The 19,302-nt window shown below is 44.0% G+C and overlaps 1 protein-coding gene across 1 annotated transcript in view; it reads left to right on the plus strand.

The window, feature by feature from the left end:
- Positions 1-15,285, plus strand: part of AEBP1 (AE binding protein 1) — a 55,941-nt gene extending 40,656 nt beyond the window's left edge. Inside the window, exons 11-21 of the mRNA XM_018567456.1 lie at positions 702-841; positions 944-1,028; positions 3,766-3,910; positions 5,916-6,004; positions 6,089-6,212; positions 6,894-7,090; positions 9,140-9,319; positions 9,409-9,799; positions 10,613-10,752; positions 11,373-11,472; positions 14,199-15,285. Coding sequence (XP_018422958.1) covers positions 702-841; positions 944-1,028; positions 3,766-3,910; positions 5,916-6,004; positions 6,089-6,212; positions 6,894-7,090; positions 9,140-9,319; positions 9,409-9,799; positions 10,613-10,752; positions 11,373-11,472; positions 14,199-14,749 — 2,142 coding nt within the window. The 3' untranslated portion in view covers positions 14,750-15,285. The remainder of the gene's footprint in view (positions 1-701; positions 842-943; positions 1,029-3,765; positions 3,911-5,915; positions 6,005-6,088; positions 6,213-6,893; positions 7,091-9,139; positions 9,320-9,408; positions 9,800-10,612; positions 10,753-11,372; positions 11,473-14,198) is intronic.
- Positions 15,286-19,302: the final 4,017 nt, after the last annotated feature.

The following is a 19,302-nucleotide window of genomic DNA, read 5'->3' on the forward strand; positions in this document are numbered from 1 at the left end:
TTTTTTTCATATTTCCTCGCACGTGATTGGCTGAGCTGTCATAGTTGGGGCATCTTGTTTTTTTTATATTTCCTCGCATGTGATTGGCTGAGCTGTCATAGTTGGGGCATCTTGTTTTTTTATATTTCCTCGCATGTGATTGACTTAGCTGTCATAGTTGGGTCATCTTGGGGGTTTTTTTCATATGTCCTCGCACATGATTGGCTGAGCTGTCATAGTTGAGGCATCATGTTTCTTTTCTTCATATGTACTCGCACTTGATTGGCTGAGGTAACTGGCACAGTTGGGGCATCATAGGCATTGCAATGTATTGGGTTTTGTTAATGGATCTTGCAGAGGCTGGCACAGCTAACTCCCCAGGATAGGGATCAGACAGGAAAGTGACAGTTAACCTGTAAGAAATGTGATAGTTATTCTGAGCCAGTCTCATGACAGCTGAAAATGACACTGACATGGCGAACAATCACTAGAAATCACTGTTGCAACCATGTAAACATGGATCCAATAAAAAAAGTATTAAGAGCTGATAAAGGTGTAACTTGGGTGTTAACTAGATAGGAGTACTCAGAATTGTCACACTACCAGCATTCATCTATGAATTGCTTTGCTACTGGTAACATAATGAGAAAACCTTTTCACTTGGACCCAGTGCAACTTACAGCTCAGTCCTTGCTATTAACCAACATGTGGCTTGCTTCTAGGCAGGTACTAATGAAGATGACTTCTACGATGGTGCGTGGTGTGCGGAGGATGAAAGTCTGGTTCAATGGTTAGAAGTGGACACGCGAAGAACCACATTATTCACTGGCATTATCACACAGGGTCGGGACTCTTTGATCCAGTGAGTACATGGCTCTGGCCTACATACAGATATAGAACAACATCTTTATATATGGTGTGCTGATGCTGAAACATTCATAACCTACGTCCTTTTCTCCAACAGTGATGACTTTGTCACCTCTTTCTACGTGGGCTTCAGTAATGACAGCCAGAACTGGGTCATTTACAGCAATGGGTATGAGAACATGGTGAGCATGTGCATTTTATACATCTGTTATCACTGCTATCCCTATCAGGTACAGGTACAGTACCTGTAACATGAATATTTGTAAGATGGCAAATACATTTTATTTATGCTCATTAAAAACAACATAACATATTAAAATTATCAATGTGCAAATAGGAACACGGAACCCGGGATAAAGTTATGTAATGCATCATCACATAGTAAAATTAGTCCTTTGCAATCACGGTGCCTAAGCAACTTTTCACATTCTAGTGATGCAGTAACATCTGATACATTTCATGACACGTTTCGCTAATGATAGCTTCCTCAGGAGGTTATGGAGGCATTCTGTAATGTTCACCAAAAGTACATATATTAAAGTCACACAAAGAAACATAACATTTCTTATACATAAAAATGTAGCCACATATTATTGATTAATTCAGCGTACATGAAACAGCACATAGGAGAACACGTGATTGCAAACACACCACCACATCGGCTTTCCCCTAGGGGCCGTAGGAGGGGCAACCCAAGCGGGCAAGAAGAAGGCAGAGGGGCGATTACAAAAGCTGAAAAGAGGGAGTAGAAACACTAACATAGATAGCTACTGCCTATAGCAAGGGAGAAGGGTGTGTATAGTAGATATATTCAAGCACATTGGCCTAAAATGTGCATATGGATGACTAAAACCTAGCAAACAATACATACAGTATACAGTGTGATAGAAACATCATTCAAAATGCCATCCAGCAAATTCTCGAGGTAAATATGGCTTAACAAGAAACTGTGGGTGGTGCTAAAAGATTTCTGCTAATGGATACACACTGCATATAGCTGGATATGTATAAGGTTATATAAATCCCATACATTAGACTTACCCGGGTCCCCAGACTAAGGGGGAAAAAAAACACATGATACTCTCTGCTAATGGATCATTGGATTCTAGCCTATTATATGTTTTTTTCCACTTTGTCTCGGGATCTCGGGTCTCTTTGAACTAAGTATGTCTCATGCATGGGATTTATATGTGACCAACCAACTCCTAAGGCCTACATGCTCAGACATTTTCTTTACTGTGATTATATGCCATTCTTTTTGAACTTTTGCCAACCTTCTTTCTTTTGTAATATTTTAACTCTCAAATCGTAAAAGTGTTTCTTCATTTGGTATCTTTAAATGCTCTTATTATCATTTATGGCTGTTTAGTACTAGAAGTAAGCTACAAAGTATATCTGTAAAAAGATAAGTCAAGGCAACTGGACTTATTGCATTAACCTGCCCAGAGAGGTGTTAAACAGCATTGTAACAAATGGTTCACCCAAAAGACCCAACGCCAAAATACAAGATGAACAACATTGTGTATGCAGTCCAGTGCAGTGAGGAGTGCTTAGAATTGTATGCCAGTGAGACAAAAGCTACAGCAGCTACACCAGAGTATGACACAGCATAGAAGAGCCAAACTCTCTGGTCAGGATTCAGCAGTGTACCTACATCTAAGGAAAAAAGGTCACTCCTTTGAAGACAGTCAAGTGCGCATCCTAGCCAGGGAGGAGGACTGTTTTAAAAGAGGTGTGTTGGGGAATTCACCTAAGCCGGCTGGACAGGCCCTTTCTCGAGGCCTTGGGGGACAAGCAAAGAAATTTACACAAAGGCAGGTTCAATACATGTCCAATTTATTGCAGTGTTTCCAGTTGCCTTGACTTATTTTTTTACAGATACACCATGACCTGGATGAATGAGAACCTTTAGAGACATAAGCTACAAAGGTTTTATCATTTGTACTTTTTAAAATGTTGTTCATGAAAATGAATTGTGTAATACGTTTATACAAAATGAACTCTCCCGTTACTATCTGTGTCTTGTAGGGCAGCCCTTTGGTTCTCCTAGAAGTGTTTTTGTCTTTCTGACATGTGCTTGTTTTTTCAGTTTGGATTACATGAAATCATGTTCACTGTTACCCAGGTTTTTAACATGAACATTTTTAATATGCTCTGTATTACTTGACACAGTAATAGGTACAATAAACCATATTTTCTAGTTGGAGTGTACAGAAACTTCCCCATATATGTATCCTGTAACTATTTTTATAAATTACTGTCCTGTTGCTGCCCCAGCAGTGCTATTACACCTGTCAATTTCAAAGTAGTCTTATTGTTACTACTGTCCCAGCCTGTACAGCCATTTATATCTTTGGGAGGAGCCCAATGATGCCTTGTTGTCATCATTCCATCAAGATCATCTTTATACTCACCTATAGGACACTTCTTATGTAGAGACAGATACCACCACCTTTTCTGTTTACCCCATCCTTCCAATAAACAAAGCAGTTTCGAACATGGATGTACAAAGCAGAAAGGAAGGCAGTGGGCATGCAGACAATTCATAGGTGGTTCGCCAAACATATGAAATGTCATCTCTTGCTACAATGAACTGCACAAAAAACTGTCACAGGAACCTGTGGGTCAGGCACAAGTATAGGAACATAGTATATAAAGGATGTCCAGGATAGTCTACACACTGCAGACAACCATGATGTGCTCTAGGCTGGATTTCACAAGTGTGTCTCTTGTATTCTTACTAGCAGTCAGTGATATAAACAGCAATATCTGTTAGTGACGACTTGTCGATTCAGAATCAGTGGGCGGCATCCTAATGTGTATTGACTAAACCCATAAAATGGAAGTAACTGGTACATTTAGAGAAGACTGATCAAAAGCAACAAGAAGTTACTCTGAGGATTGCCTTTGTCCTTCTAGATGTTCTATGGAAATGTAGACAAGGACACACCAGTGCAGACGGATTTTCCCGATCCAATGAGAGCAAGATTTATCCGTATCTACCCGCAGACATGGAACGGCAGTCTGTGCATGCGTCTCGAGGTCCTGGGGTGCCCTATTTCCAGTAAGAAAATCAATGTATGGGGATATTAACGTACTAAAGTAACAAGTGTATTTTTATCTATATAGCATCATCATCAGCATCATTATCATCATCTTCCATAGCCAGTTATAGGGATCACTGAACCTTTCACATCAGTCTTGGCCCCTGAAGGAACTTAAAGTTTAATGTTCCCACCACACAGCCATGCAGAAACACATGCTATGGCCAGTTTGGGTGGAGGACATATAAGTATAGCTACAGACAATCCTTTTTCTAGTTTTGGATGGCGTGGAGAGTGATTGAACTGTCTGTGTACCCATAAGACCCTGTTCATAATTGGCGTGCACTTCATTTCAAGGGGCTGCCACATGCACAACACATGCGGCAAAGAAGCTCATGCAGCAGTTGGAGCTCCAAGCTTCACGTGTTTTTTGACCAATTTATGCGCGTTTGGCACACGTCAACATGCCGGCAAAGATGCGCATTTTACCGGCTGCATTTTGGGTTCCATTAACAAATAATGGTATTGGAAGCGCGTCACACATTTTTAACACATTGCGTGAACGTGTGCCAATGGCCACTGGATGGATCTGAGGAACATAGGAATTAAATACGTATTAGTAAGCAGTTATAATGTTACAGTTCATGAGAACACTGGAAGGAATGATCATATCAATGTAACCACTGCTATTCTCATGGTATTAATGGTTACATTTATGTGCTCATTCCCTCCAGTGGTCTATGGAACTGTAACATTGATTCTCGATATTAACTTCCATTTATTTCCCATGATCCCCAGCTCCATCTATTGGCATAGTTTCCTGATTCACTCTGCTCTTTACGAATTAACCTGTGGAAGAATATTTGACCAGAGAAATTACACTCCATTTTCCCCATTTTCACAACTGCGGGTTAACTTGCACAGAATGAATTTACATGCAGTTTTGTTGGATGAATAAGCAATGCAAATTTTTTTATAAAAAGACCCCTAAGTGTTAGTTGTTATTATAATTATGTTCAACCATGTGAATGTTATTTTCAGTGCTTGCTGCTGACTTTAACAAATATTATGACAATCATTATAGGTTATTGATTTGAACCGATTGCTTGTTTCTAGGGATGCACCGAAATTTCGGCCGCAGAGACATATGAGGCGAAAACGGCACTTTTGGCAAAATGCCGAAAGTGCAATTTTTGGGCCAAAATAGCGGTGCATCTGTGATTTCTCTCCTCCCTGCTGGGCGAGCAGGGAGGTGTGTGTCCCAGCGGGGAGGAGAGAAACCGTCAGAGGAGGCCGAGCAGTGCGGGAGGAGGAGAGCGATGTGAGCGGCCGGCGTCTCTCCTCCCCACACACCTCAGTCTCCTGTCACAGATCAGGAGAGCGGTGGTGTGGGGGCTGTGACAGCTGTCAGCCGTCACAGGAGGACGGCCGGCGGTGCGGGGGAGGAGTCAGCTCCTCCCCGCACCGCTCGCTCAGCCTCCTGTGACAGCTGTCAGGATGAACAAGCAGTCAGTGATCAGTGATCGCTGAGTGTTTGTACATAATGGAGGACAGAGTATGTTTACTATATCCTCAATTAAGAATGATCTACATCACCTCCTGTTCATTGGTGATTGTGGTTATAGTAAACACACTCTGTTCTCATGTTATGAATGAACAGGAACACTCAGTATAGAGGATTATTTATTTTATTTAATTTATAACAGGGGCTGCAAAAAAAGAGATTGAGGACTCTGTGTAGTCAATACCTTTTTCTATTTTAAAAGGGAAATATTAGGGTTCTATTTAGACCCCCAATATTTCCCCCAAAGCCCCCAACAATAAAGCGAAAAATTAAAATATTTAATAAAAAATAAATAAAATGTGAAAAAAATTAAAAAGTTTATAAAATAAAGTTTAAAAAAAAGTTAGAAAAACAAAACATTTTCGGTTTCGGCCTGACATTTGTTTTCATTTCGGTTTTGAAATTTTCATTTCGGTGCACCTCTACTTGTTTCTGATCACTTGTGTCCTGCTTCCTAACAGATGTGGTCAGCTACTATAGCCAGAATGAAGTGATAACCTCATCAGATAATCTGGATTTCCGGCATCACAACTACAAAGACATGAGACAGGTGAGCTTCTCTCAGACAAAACCACTACGTTGTTCTTCTTCCTGTTCCTCTTTGTAACCACCAAACATGTTGATTCGTTTGCAGCTTATGAAGGTTGTAAATGAGGAGTGTCCAACCATCACCAGAATATACAATGTTGGGAAGACGGCTAAAGGTCTGAAGATCTATGCTATGGAGATCTCAGATAACCCAGGGGAACATGAGATAGGTGAGAGTCTTCTTCATCAGACCCAGACCATGGCAGAGGAATCTATATCAGTGTATACATAGTGCTTCATACAGTACCTACCCTTCACTGACCTCATCCCTTAATACTAGTGACACGCACAGCAACATCCAGGCAATTTTTTTTGCATTGGAGCCAGCAAAGCATTGCAACTGCAACCAGTCTAGAGACTCTAAAGCTGACATTCAACCAGTGGGTGGCCGAAATGGTCACACACTGGTTGAATTTCAGTCAGCAGGACTCGACCGACAATTGACCAGTGTATGTCCAGCCTTAGATTAGGAGAGGTAGGAACAATGCAGTGAAGCAGACAGTGTTCCGTTGATGTGCTCTAGGACTGCAAACATGGTAACAGGAGGGGAGAATATAGGGGTGGCCTCATCAATGTGCTGCTGTTCCTTCTTTGTTGGGTCACAGACTGAGGTGGATCCCTGACCAACCTGTATTGCTTACCTGTAGTATAGTCTCAGACATGGCCTATGCCAGTTGACAGGTATCCATGGATCACACGACCATCTGAATAGAATTGTAAATGCTTTCACAGGAACAATTGACACTTATGTATTTAGACTAGAAATGGTGACGGGTAGAGGAATGAAAAGCCAAGTTTGTTCTAGAATATCCTACTTAGCCCATGACATTTTGTCTGTCCTCTGCCCACAGGAGAGCCGGAGTTCAGGTACACAGCTGGCCTTCATGGCAATGAAGTTTTGGGACGTGAATTATTGCTTCTCCTGATGCAGTTTATGTGCAAAGAATATCGAGATGGCAATCCACGTATTATGACCCTGGTCCACGAGACCAGGATTCACCTTGTACCCTCGCTGAACCCCGATGGCTATGAGATTGCCACTCAAATGGTGAGTGCCAACTAAATGTGTCTTCATAGGGCTCTGGTCAATAGTTTTAGGTACAAGCCAATAACTGTATGCCTTGTATTAGATTATTTTACTGACTGCTTTGTTTCATTGCAATACCTGTAGCTTCTGCGGTTTAATTTGCATATTGATAGTATGGTCAGGCACATAATATGTTACCTTTAAAACAAAAAATACACACCCTGCTGCTATATCTGGCAAGAAACTCACATTAGAGATAATCTGTGTTGACAGGAACATGGATGGTGCCATTGTTTAACCACCCCCCTCTGAAAATGTTAGTTGCCTGACAGTCATGCTGGACATCTAATATATTTTCTGAGGCACTAACCTGGAAAAAGCATGTGGCAAGTGAAGTCAGAGTTCCTTATGTTGTATAGATTTTCCAGATCGATTGCTCAGCCTACTAAATCCATTGGATCAGCATGGCAGGTAAACAACTGCCATTTTCAGAACGAGTAATCAGCAATGGCAGCGTTGCTAAGAGGATCTCCAGCTTTGACCTAAATCTCTTTCTCCTTCTCTAGAGCCTTGATTCTTAACTGGTGGGTGGTGACCCAAAAGTAGGTCGCAACCGCGTGTTTAGTGGGTCCCCGCGTGCCTTCCACTTTTCTAGGTGAGAGGCTCTTTAGCCTCCCCCCTAGCACAGCAGTGTCAGTTCTAATGCCAAGCAGCCATTCCAAATATGCTGCCCTGTGCCAAGTGTCAGCTTGAGGTGGGTGGGCTAGGGCCGCGAGGGAGCTCCATCCATATGTGCATTGCTTACTGGTCCCCCCACGTGTCCTGTAGAGGTGCCTAGACCAGAGTGATGTAACATTATGGCTCCCGGCACCTCTACAGGGAGTGCACGGGAGGTGTACAAGCAATGCACCTATGGATGAAGCTCCAGCACAGCACAGCAGCCCACACTGGACTCCAGGCTGAGGATCTACTCCAGTTCTCGTAAAGTAGGGAGACTGGGTGGATTTTAAAAAAAATTTTTTTTTTTTTGGAGTATGTGTGTGTGATAATGTCTGTGAGTGTGTGAAATTGTGTCTGTGGTTGTGTGTGTCTGTCAGTGTTTTTGAGGGCCCGTTAACAATAGTACAATGCGTTAATCACACAGTCCCGTGCGATTAACGCACTGTACCACGCAATTGCACCTACCACGCGCTCAGGTGCGAGAGGTGCATTGCATTGTCATTCATTTGAATGGCACCCCAAATGCATCTCCCACCCACAGCTCTATTTCCCACATCGGAACGCCTGGTACAGCAATGCCATGCATACCAGTGCAGTGCAACTTGGTTCACGACTTAATGACCAAGGACAAATGTGGCTCCTAAGGTTACACTGGTTGAGAATCACGGCTCTAGAGCATATCTCAGCATTTATTACTTCCTCTAACTTTTTTCCTGTAGTGAGAAACAGCTTTTATTACTCCCTGTGATGTCATCAGGCCGTCTAAAATTATTGCAGAGGCAAACTGCTAGGAGAAAGGGTTAGCGCAGGGTTCCCAAAGTCAATTCCTATTGACGCAGGCACATCTGCTACAATGGCATCTCCCGAGAGCCCTTTCCTTACATTGTGTGTGGGCAGACTCAGTGTAATCAATGTATTCATGTGAGGGTAGGAGAGGGGTGGGGGAAAGGTGGGGTTCAGTAGACAAGTAGGCAAGGCTGACAATGCCAGATGGCATTTCAGTGCAGCAGAGGCAGTGTTGTCACCCTGTAACAGGAAGTTAGGAGCACATTGGATTTCTGGAAGAATCAACAGGCTTCTGTACCTGCAGTATTTTTAAAGAGACAAAACATGAGGACGTGTGTATGTATTGCAGAAATGTAATAAATATGTTTGTTTTTTTATTTCATTGTGCCCAGACATAACTTTAAGCTGCATGTTTATTTGGTTTGGACTGAAGGGGATTGCTTAGAAACAGTTGGGAAATGTATATAGGGTAAAGCTTTCAATATATGTCATGTATATAGGTACAAGCAGATCAGGTCATCATCAAAACATCATGTCCATTTTTTTTGTTTTCACCTACCTCAGGGTTCAGAACTGGGTAACTGGGCACTGGGCCACTGGACAGAAGAAGGCTATGACATCTTTACCAACTTCCCGGACTTGAACACAGGATTCTGGGCAGCTGAGGACAGGAAGTGGGTTCCTCACAGAGTGCCAAACAATAACCTGCCCATTCCGGAAGGTTTCTTGGCAGAGGATGCCACGGTGAGTGTTGTTTGGCTACTGGCAGGTGATATTGATAATCTAGAAATGTCTGGTGGAAAACTGGTAACTGCAAAATATTTCTTGTCTAGGTGGCAGTAGAGACTAGAGCTATCATTGCCTGGATGGAAAGAAATCCATTTGTCTTGGGAGCCAATTTTCAAGGTGGAGAAAAGCTGGTCTCCTACCCATATGACATGGCAAGGGCGGTGAAAGAAGAAGAAGAAGAGCAGCCCATATTTCGCCCCCATCATCTTTATGATGAGGATGAAGAGGAGGAAGAACAAATGTCTGAGGTGTCTGGAGAGGATGATGAAGGAGTGTCCAGGACTACCGATCACTCTATTTTCCGGTGGCTTGCAATCTCTTATGCTTCTGCTCATCTAAACATGGGGAATATAGCCCGAGGGAGCTGCCATGCAGATGATTACACGAAGGGCATGGGCATCGCCAATGGTGGTAAATGGAGACCAGTGTCTGGCAGTAAGTAGTGCAATATTTCAGTTGGGTGTGACAATGACAAAACTACAATCGTATTGTGAAGCTGTACCACCATGAAAGATTTTACCCACGTGGTGCTACATGTGAAATGCATCATTGCAGATCTCTTCAGATCCCGCAGCTCACTGGAAATTTACAGGTTTCCTAGCAATTGCACTCAACACCTGTAACGTTTATTAGACCTCATATACCATAAAACCTGGAGAAATGGAAAGTGGAGGTGGTGGAACTGCAGCCAATCAGAGCCTCATTTATCAATATGGTCTTACCAAGAACTGGGACTACTACCCTGATCATGTGACATTGTCTTTATTGGAAATTGTAGATAACCATTTTACAATGTTATCCTCCTCAGCCTCCTCCAGCCAGACCTCTATTACCTCGATTAAACGGTGAAAGATGCTATATGCATCAGTACATCTCAGGCTTTTGAGAAATATTGAGGGGAATTTACTAAGCTTGGAGCCCATGGCAATCAACCAACTTCTATCTTTCATTTTTAAAGCTAAACTGAACCAGCTGAAGATGGAAGCTGATTGGTTACTATGGGCAACTGCTCCAGATTCTGTTTGCCCCAGTTTCCATAAATTCCCCCATTGTGCTTTGAATTTCAATTGTAAGTCACACAAGCAGGAAAATGCCCATTTATTTCTAAGTGGCAGGATCACAAAGCTCGCTGTGGTAACATGCTGGTGACAAGCTTCCAGGGAATTTCAATATAATTGTATCAGTGCTCATGTAGTCAAAGATTATGGATCTGGTTTGTTTGACATAACACCCATTCTCTTTTAAAAGGCATGAATGACTTCAGCTACCTGCACACAAACTGTCTGGAGCTCTCCATATATCTGGGCTGTGATAAGTTCCCACATGAGAGTGAGCTGGCCGAGGAGTGGGAGACCAACAAGGAAGCTCTGCTAGCATTCATGGAGCAGGTAAGTGGTCTTCAACAACAACCACCTGCCATTTGGACAACCAGAAAATCACACTGACCGTGGTTCCAAAATGTTATGGTTTAGGATTTCCTTAAAGTGAAACACTATTCACTTTTATAACACTATTTTTTGTTTCGGATAAAGTAGGGAAACGTAAGAACCCCTAAAGACTTTTTCTTGCTATGTCCCCTCTCGAAACATGCAATGGTGCCAGAAAGTACCTTTGCTTGTCTTTGACTATATTTCCCTCATGGAGGACCCTGAACCCTCGGCCCAGATTTTTAAGATCTAAGTAGAGATTAAGCCCCCTTGATCCCCAGTGCAGAGCAGGACTTACTGCTAGGTGGGGATGGGACTTAATATTGACTTTGAGAAACAATATCCTGTGCACAGCCTGGACCTAGAATCCAAGGTCCTCCCCGGGGCTCAAAATTACTAATTTGTAAACAAATACAGTCAAGGTGCCTACACTTTTCGCCACCCCTCTTTCTTAATTCATATGCATACATTGATTGCTTTCCCAGCAAAACAATGCTGGATTTTCGGATCCTCAGCAGCTAGAAGGCTACAGATTGCCCAGCACTGTCTATAAGTATACTGATATCTGCTTACTCTAACAGGTTCACCGCGGCATTAAAGGCATTGTGACAGATCGACATGGGGAGCCAATAGCCAATGCTACCATCTCATTGGCGGAAATAAACCACGATGTCAAAACAGGTGAGGCAACACATAAGCTTGTAATAAAATATATTGTAACATATATGGCAATGGTTCCCAAAAAGTAGAATATTCACCATATCTGGTACACAGGCATTTGTTATGCTTTAGGTCAGGGGTGCCCACAAGGTCGATCGCGATCTACCAGTCGATCGCGTAGCGATCACTGGTAGATCGCACTGTCCTCCCCTTGCCGCTTCTCTGGATCCCCGCTGCTCTCCCCAGCGGGGATCCGAGAAGAAGTGAAGGAAACGGCGGCGGGGGAGGGCGGAGGACGGAGCCGCTGTCACAGAACTAATGAAGAGCGGTGAGGAGAGAGAGAGAGAGAGAAACTGTGGACGAGGGGCCTGCCTGCGGAGCCCGGCTGCGGTGCCATTGACTTCAATGCACCGCCACGCCCCCTCCCGCCCCTGAATGCAGGTGTTTTTTCATTGGTAGATCTCAATGAGCTCATCATTTGAAAAGTAGATCTCCAGACGAAAAATAGTGGGCGCCCCTGCTTTAGGTGATTTGGTTGGACAGGGTTTGGTGTATACAAGGACAAGATGACTTCCATGGGAGTATACAGTTCTGGCACACTTCTCCCTATACTGCCTGGTAGTCAGTACAAATATTCCCTATGTAAAGATATACACCGATCAGCCATAACATTATGACCACTGACAGGTGAAGTGAATAACATGGATCATCTGGTTACAATGGCACCTGGAAGTGGGGGGGATATATTAGGAAGCAAGTGAACATTTTGTCCCTGAAGTTGATGTGTTGGAAGCAGAAAACAAAACAGGCAAGCATAAGGATTTGAGCGACTTTGTCAAAGAGCTATATAAATGTATAATAATAGTGTGTGACTGTGGGGGGACATTAGAGTGTAAGCTCCTCTGTACAGAGACTGATGTGACTGGCTCAGTTTTCTCTGTAGAACACTGCGGCATATGTTAAAGCTATATAAATGTAAAATAACAGTGTGACTGGCTCAGTGTGGCTGCAGTTTGGGGTGGGGGGTCGGCGGTGCGGGGGGAAGTAGCCCGGCCTAAAGCCGTGTAAGGGGCCCCAAAATTTCTGATGGCTGCCCTGACTGCAGCTCTTGTTCCCGGTCTGCAGTGGTCAGGACCTACCAAAAGTGGTCCGAGGAAGAAAACGTGTGAACTGGTGACAGGATGGCCAAGGTTCACTGATGCACGTGGGGAGCGAAGGACACCCATCCTCACAACTTACAGGACTTAGGCCTCGTTCACACCAGACACAGTGCGTTCCGGCCCGATTCTGTCCAGAACGCATTGCATCTCATTGCGGCAGTCTCACTGTGTTGTGGGGCATGAAGGCGGTGCCATTCACTTCAATGGACCGCCACACCCCCTCCTGACCCACCACATAGTGAGCCGGCCGCAATGCGATGCAGTCCATTCTGGCCAGAATCGGGCCGGTACGCACTGTGTCTGGTGTGAACGAGGCCTTAAGGATCTTCTACTCAAAGCTTGGTGCCAGATACCACAGCACACCTTCAGAGGTCTAGTGTAGCCCATGCACCGGTCAGGGTTATTTTGGTGGCAAAAGTGGGACCTACTCAGCATTAGGCGGGTTGCCATAATGTTATGGCTGACTGGTGTATACCGCTCACTCTAGTGGCAGCTCCCAGCCTATGGTATGGTGGTTTAAACCATACACTAGAAGCAGCTGTTACAATGTCTACTTTGGCGAGAACAGTGTTAGCTGCTGATCCATAATTGTGCATAGCAATGAGATCAGATGGAAAGGATCAAATATGAAAAAGAAAATGCACAAGAGCAGCTGAAATATCCAGTTGTCACAATACAGGTAGTTCACGTAGCGTAGCCTGTAAAAGACCGAACCAATATGTAAATATAATCTAATTATAGCTGCCACTTACAAAATGGCGAGGGAGGTAATGGTAGGTAATTCCATAGATGCTCCAATTTATTTTTGGCCTCAAGCATAACTCCAGCCCAAAATGTATTTTAGTTTAAGATAAAGTGGGGGGGGTGGAAATTAAAATAAATTTTTTATCTCTATGATCCCATTATGGCAATTTCCCCTCATTTCTTCTCCATGTGACGCACATTAATACAGTAAACTCCCCATTATCCAGCATTCAAATAACCGGCAAAAAACGAGGACATAGGTCAATGATTTTTTTTTGCCGATTGCCTGATAGACATACACACACTAAAAAAATGTCATTAGCAACTAAATTTATTTAGTTGCTAATGAAATACTCTGCTACTTATATCTTGTTTTAGCTGGTTTAGCTCTTTAAGAACATTTAAACTGAGAATTGATATCACATATTACCCTTTAAAGGAGAACTATGAGATGAGTGCTTTTCACTCACCTCATAGTTCTAGCCGACCTGTGACAATGAGACTGTCACAGGTCGGCTCAGTAGATCAGGAAGTGAGCGAACACATACCGTCGCTCACTCACTTCTCGATCCTGTCACGGCTCTCAGCCCCCCTCCCCGCTCCGATCCTCAACCTTACCGCTCATCCATCACGTTCTCAGACAATTCATCCCCACACAGCTACCTCCTCATGTATCACTTGCCCCTCCCTTTTAGATTGTAAGCCCTCAGGGGCAGGGCCCTCCTTACCATCTTGTCTTGAATTGTATTGTGATTATAATGTCTTCCTTATATTGTAAAGCGCTGCGCAAACTGTTGGCGCTATATAAATCATGTATAATAATAATCTCTCCATTCCTAATAGCGGCTGGCGGTGACTACTGGCGTATCCTGAACCCCGGAGAGTATCGAGTGACGGCAAAGGCTGATGGTTACACCCAGAGCACCAAGACGTGCAGCGTTGGCTATGACATCGGGGCAACCCATTGTAACTTCGTCCTGGCTCGCTCCAACTGGAAAAGGATCAAAGAGATTATCGCACTGAAAGGCAGAGGTCCTCTCCGTCTGGTGCCACCTGGAGGTCGAAAGCTCACCCCTGAACAAAAGCTCCGACTACAGCGTCGCCGTATGTGGCTGAATCGCCAACGCAACCTTACCACCACTCTCCCGCCCACCACCACACCTTTTGAACCAACCACTTTACCTCCCACAGATACCCCATATACGCCAACAACAATGCCGCCCCGCCGGCTGGAGCCACCCACTCCCTCAGAATCTCTGTGGGACACAGAAACTGAGACCTATACAGAAATAGTCACAGAGGTGGAGACAGAGACCTGGGAAGAGGATACCACTACTCAGGTGGCTCCATTCACCACGGCAGAGACTTATACTGTAAACTTTGGGGACTTCTAAGAGGGGGAAAAATGAAAGAAAATGGGCTACAGACTGATTTATTTTTCATAAAAGGGTTCAAATTTCTACTCCGAAGGAGTCAATGCTTCCGAAAGAAGGGGAAGGGGGTCTATAAACAACCAGATTCCAAATGTCTATTGAGTGCAGGTTAGAAAATGAAAGGTTGATTCTGATTGGCCGTTGTCGGAAACGCCTTTCATAAAAATACCCCTATTCATGTGTATATAGCGGTTGATCTGTAAACCAAGACGGAAGGTCCACAGTGACTCCAGAGTACGGTGATGTGGTTCTATGAAGGGCCTTACCACGTCACTTCATGCTTATGTAAACCCTTGCAGTGCCAGAGTTTCCATACATCAGGACATACTATATCCCCCTCTGGCACGAGAGGTAAATATTCCGTAGGAAAAAAAATCTATATGCCTGTTAGATGTCTGGCTTAACACCCTGCAGGTCCTACTGGCAAGCGGCCACAGAGCACAATGCTGTCCAAGTATGTAAAATCTCATCAATTACCAATAAAACATTTCTACAAATCTCGCTGACGCCTGTGACGTGTTCAATAATCCTCCCAATGATGACAGCCAGGGACGGGTCAGGGAATGCCGTAAGTGTTTAACAATAACACAACACACACACGCAAGGGGCTTTTAGAGACAGTTTTATTATCTCGCTCCAATGTATAAAAATACAAAAACAAAAAAATACAAAGAACAGTGCTTGGTAATCGTGAGATCAGTGCTATAATAAAGTGTATCTCCAGGCAAGCAGCTGCATACACAGCTGAACTGAGTAGCTCGCTATCCACTCTGTTATACTCCTCTGGGATATGCACACTGCAGCCCATTCGTAAAATGTGGTTCATAACATGGAGTCTGCATGCAGCAGAGAGAACTCTGTGATAGGAGGAGAGCCAGTCATGTGACTTTGGCAGATCGAATGACCGGGGCTCGCTTCTTTGCACATTGCTGTGCTTTATAAATGTACAATAACTTTTTTTTTTTTTCTTGCAAGCAGACGTATGGAGATGTTTGGCTCATACTACTGCTTCATAAGTCAACTCCCAAATATACATGAAATGCTTCTTGGCTAGTCCTTTGATAAACATATCTATACCACAGTGCCTAGCTAACAAGATGGCTTCCCATTTCACATGTACAGCTTCCTGGGTCGCAGTGTGATCTATGTGGGTCGCAGTGTGATCATGTGAGCTGGCGGCATAGAGGTGATACGGGAAGTGGCAAAACTCATCAGAAAATGGGTGTTATCTGCTTGGTTCTATCATTTAGTATAGGTGTGCCAATGGCAAGACTGGCCAAACAGAATGACAAATTCACAGGCAAGACATTTGACGTGTATGACATTAAACTGTATTAAGCAGTTTACTTGAAGTGCCTACAAATGTGACATTTCGGTTTTGGGTGAATGTCGGTGGTTTGATACAGCTCTGGAAAAAATGGATTATTCTGACTGGGTCTACTCATCTTTTAAAGAGAACCTGTTGTCTAAAACAACGTTTAGGGCAGCAAATAAATCATGTTTCCATAAGACCGCATAACAACCATTTAGATTTATATCTAGTATATATTTCTACTGTCCGGGCACAGAGAACCAGCTGTAATACCAGCAGGTGTACACAAGTTATTACAAAATGATACTTCACCATTAATAACATGGCTAATGCGCCATGTATAAAGCAACACCAAGGAAATTGCATTTGAAAACCTGGACTCGGGAACAGAAAATGGAAGTACTGTGGTTCCTCTGTGCTATCGGCATAAGAAATGTCTATATGGACTTACGTACAAGATCACCCACAAGAAGCCCACCAATAAACAATACTCTGAAAGAACGTAAAGCAGAACTCTCCAAAATCACGTCTTAACCCTTCCATTGGGGCTTCCCCAGCACTGCAAGGGTTAAGTGCTCATTATTGTCTAGGAGCTAAAATTATACTTACCCGAACCCTGGATCCCGGCCGGCTCCTACAGCCTGTCTCCTCCTCGGCTCCAGCGATATGTCCCTCTACATCCTCACGTTCTATACACAGTATAGAACATGGCGACTCACGGGACCTTAGACTTCTGGAGCGGAGGGGGAGTGAGGCTGAAGGGGCCGGTCGAGGAGCAACCCGGGATCACGGTTTGGGTGAGTACGATTGTTATTTTAGCTCCCTAGATAACATTAACCCTTGCAGTGCTGGGGTAGCCCTACTGGAAGGGTTAAGATCTGATTTGCCCGGAGTTCTGCTTTAACATGAGCCAACAGTATTCAGTAACATTGTTTTTCTTGCTCATTTCTTGCCCCATCCTCGTTGTCTTGCTGGTGTCTTATCAGGTAAAAATATTAGTGTGATTTGTCCCTTCACATAGTACTGGACTCTGAGTTTTTTTTTATATCTGAAAAGACAATTTCAGTTCCTCAAAGCAAACTACAAGTACAGAAGTGCTGCTTACCAGGAAAGCATGAGGAGAGCTTTCCTACATTTACCTGCAATTTCCTTTCCACTGCTGCCCCACAACAGCCTATAACTCAGGAGATTGGCCACCTACCCATTGGGATAGGTAGTAGAGATCGAGGGGTCCCAGTACACCTACTCAGTTCTAAAGAATGCTGTAGATGTGTATAAAAAAAAATGATCTTAGAGGGAGGGAATGAACCCGGGCTCTTGTAGAAGGGTTATGGAAGGGAAATTACTGGTAAGAGAAATGTAAGGGATCCAATTCATCCTCCACCACAGCCCATGATCAGGGAAACACCAGAGGGAGGACCACACCATAAACCAGTCAGAATTTGAGTTTAGGTCCCCCTGGGTCAATAAAATAGATACCAAGTACCACCCTGAAATCTAATCACTGGAGCAGCCTCTCAGATATTGTTTTTGTGACACTTCAACTTGTTTGTAGAGGCAAAGATCGAGCTTTATGTAAGGTCCAGGCAGCAATACAATGCATTTGCCTCACACAGCAACGGTCATCGGAGGTGTCACAGGACCTGAAGGAAGTCTGCATCAGGAAACAAGAGATTTCAGGGCTGCAACTGGAGTTCATTTACTTATAGTCCTTTCAATGAGGTTCCTAGAGAAGGTGTGGGATCTGCTAATCCCCACCACTTGTCTTTGGGATAGACACTGAGCGGGTGGGGACTGTCCCAACAGGCAGGCAGGCAATCAGGTCATTTGCTACTGTGAAGGATGAATGAGATAAAAATGTATTTCATTCCAGACATAGAACGCCTCTAAAATTCATATGAACTCTTATTTCCTGGGTATATCTAAGTAGTAGAGTTGGACAGATAAAGTGATAATCTCTAATCATTTTGCAAGGAGAACACACCAAAGAACCACAGCTCCTCCATGGCTCAGGAAAGGAATGAGCCGGGTGCTTGCCCCTGCGAGCACGTCCTCGCTCCAATATGAGCCCACGCAAATAGAAGAAAACTGTCCGCAGACTGGATTCTGCTGGGATAGTTTACTGAAACTGGTACCACATCACTGGTGTCTGCCCTCTAAACCCGTGATTGGGTGAAACACGTTAAAGGGGGCAGACCTTGGTCAGGACATCTGTGATATGGTACAAGCTTCAGTAAACTATTCCAGTGGAATCCGGTGCACGGCCAGCTTTTGTTTCTGTTTGTATGGGCACTAATCATTGAGGATGTATTATCATTTAAGAGATGTTTTGTGCAAGGTATCCTAATGGCTGCATGTCAATCTACAAGGATAAGTACTGCACTTATCACTTTTGCCCCTTTACCCTGACCTAACCTAACCCACCCTCCCCCTCCACAGATGCAAACTTACCTGAACCCAACGGCCGCAGCCTCCGGCAATGGCTTACATCCAGCCCGGCCGCATCTCTGCATCACAGCACCATAGACTTCTATGGGGCTGCATCCTGAAGGTGGAGATGAAAGGAGAAGGCAAAAGAAAGCCCTGTAGAAGTCTATGAGGCTTTAATACACTGCAGGGCCAGAATGTAACCAAACCGCACGGGCCGCAGCCATTGTATTGAGGTAAGTATGCATCTGTGGAGTGAAAGGGTGGGTTAGGTTAGGTCAGGGCAAAGAAGATAAGTGTACTTTGCTTAAAGTGTACTTATCATTTAAACCAAGGGTAGCCAAACCTCAGCCCTCAGTTGCTGTGGAACTACAAGTCCCATAAGGCACTGCAAGACAGCCACAGACATGACTTTCAAAGGCATGATGGTAGTTGTAGTTTCACGAAAGCTGGAGGGCTGACGTTTGGCTACCCCTGCTTTAAACCAACAGTTCAATGTTCTGACTACACCACATTTACTGTAGTCACTCTCCGGCCCTCTGGGAGTGTGAAAAAAGAAAAAACGGTTTGTGTAATATAGACATTAAATCAAATGGTTTCACTGTCTGGACATACCTGATTCATGCTTTCTATTGTGTTATATGCCCTTCTTGCCAGGCTCCGGACCTACCACAATCCAAATACTTTAAGGGCCCATTCACACCAGCAGCTGCCCTACAACACACAGCTGCCGGTGAGCTTCTCCTGGCGCATCGCACATTCCCAACGGATCTGG

This window comes from Nanorana parkeri, unplaced genomic scaffold (assembly GCF_000935625.1).
Source record: "Nanorana parkeri isolate BGI_ZX_2015 unplaced genomic scaffold, ASM93562v1 scaffold1052, whole genome shotgun sequence".
In the NCBI taxonomy this organism is placed as follows: Eukaryota; Metazoa; Chordata; class Amphibia; order Anura; family Dicroglossidae; genus Nanorana; species Nanorana parkeri.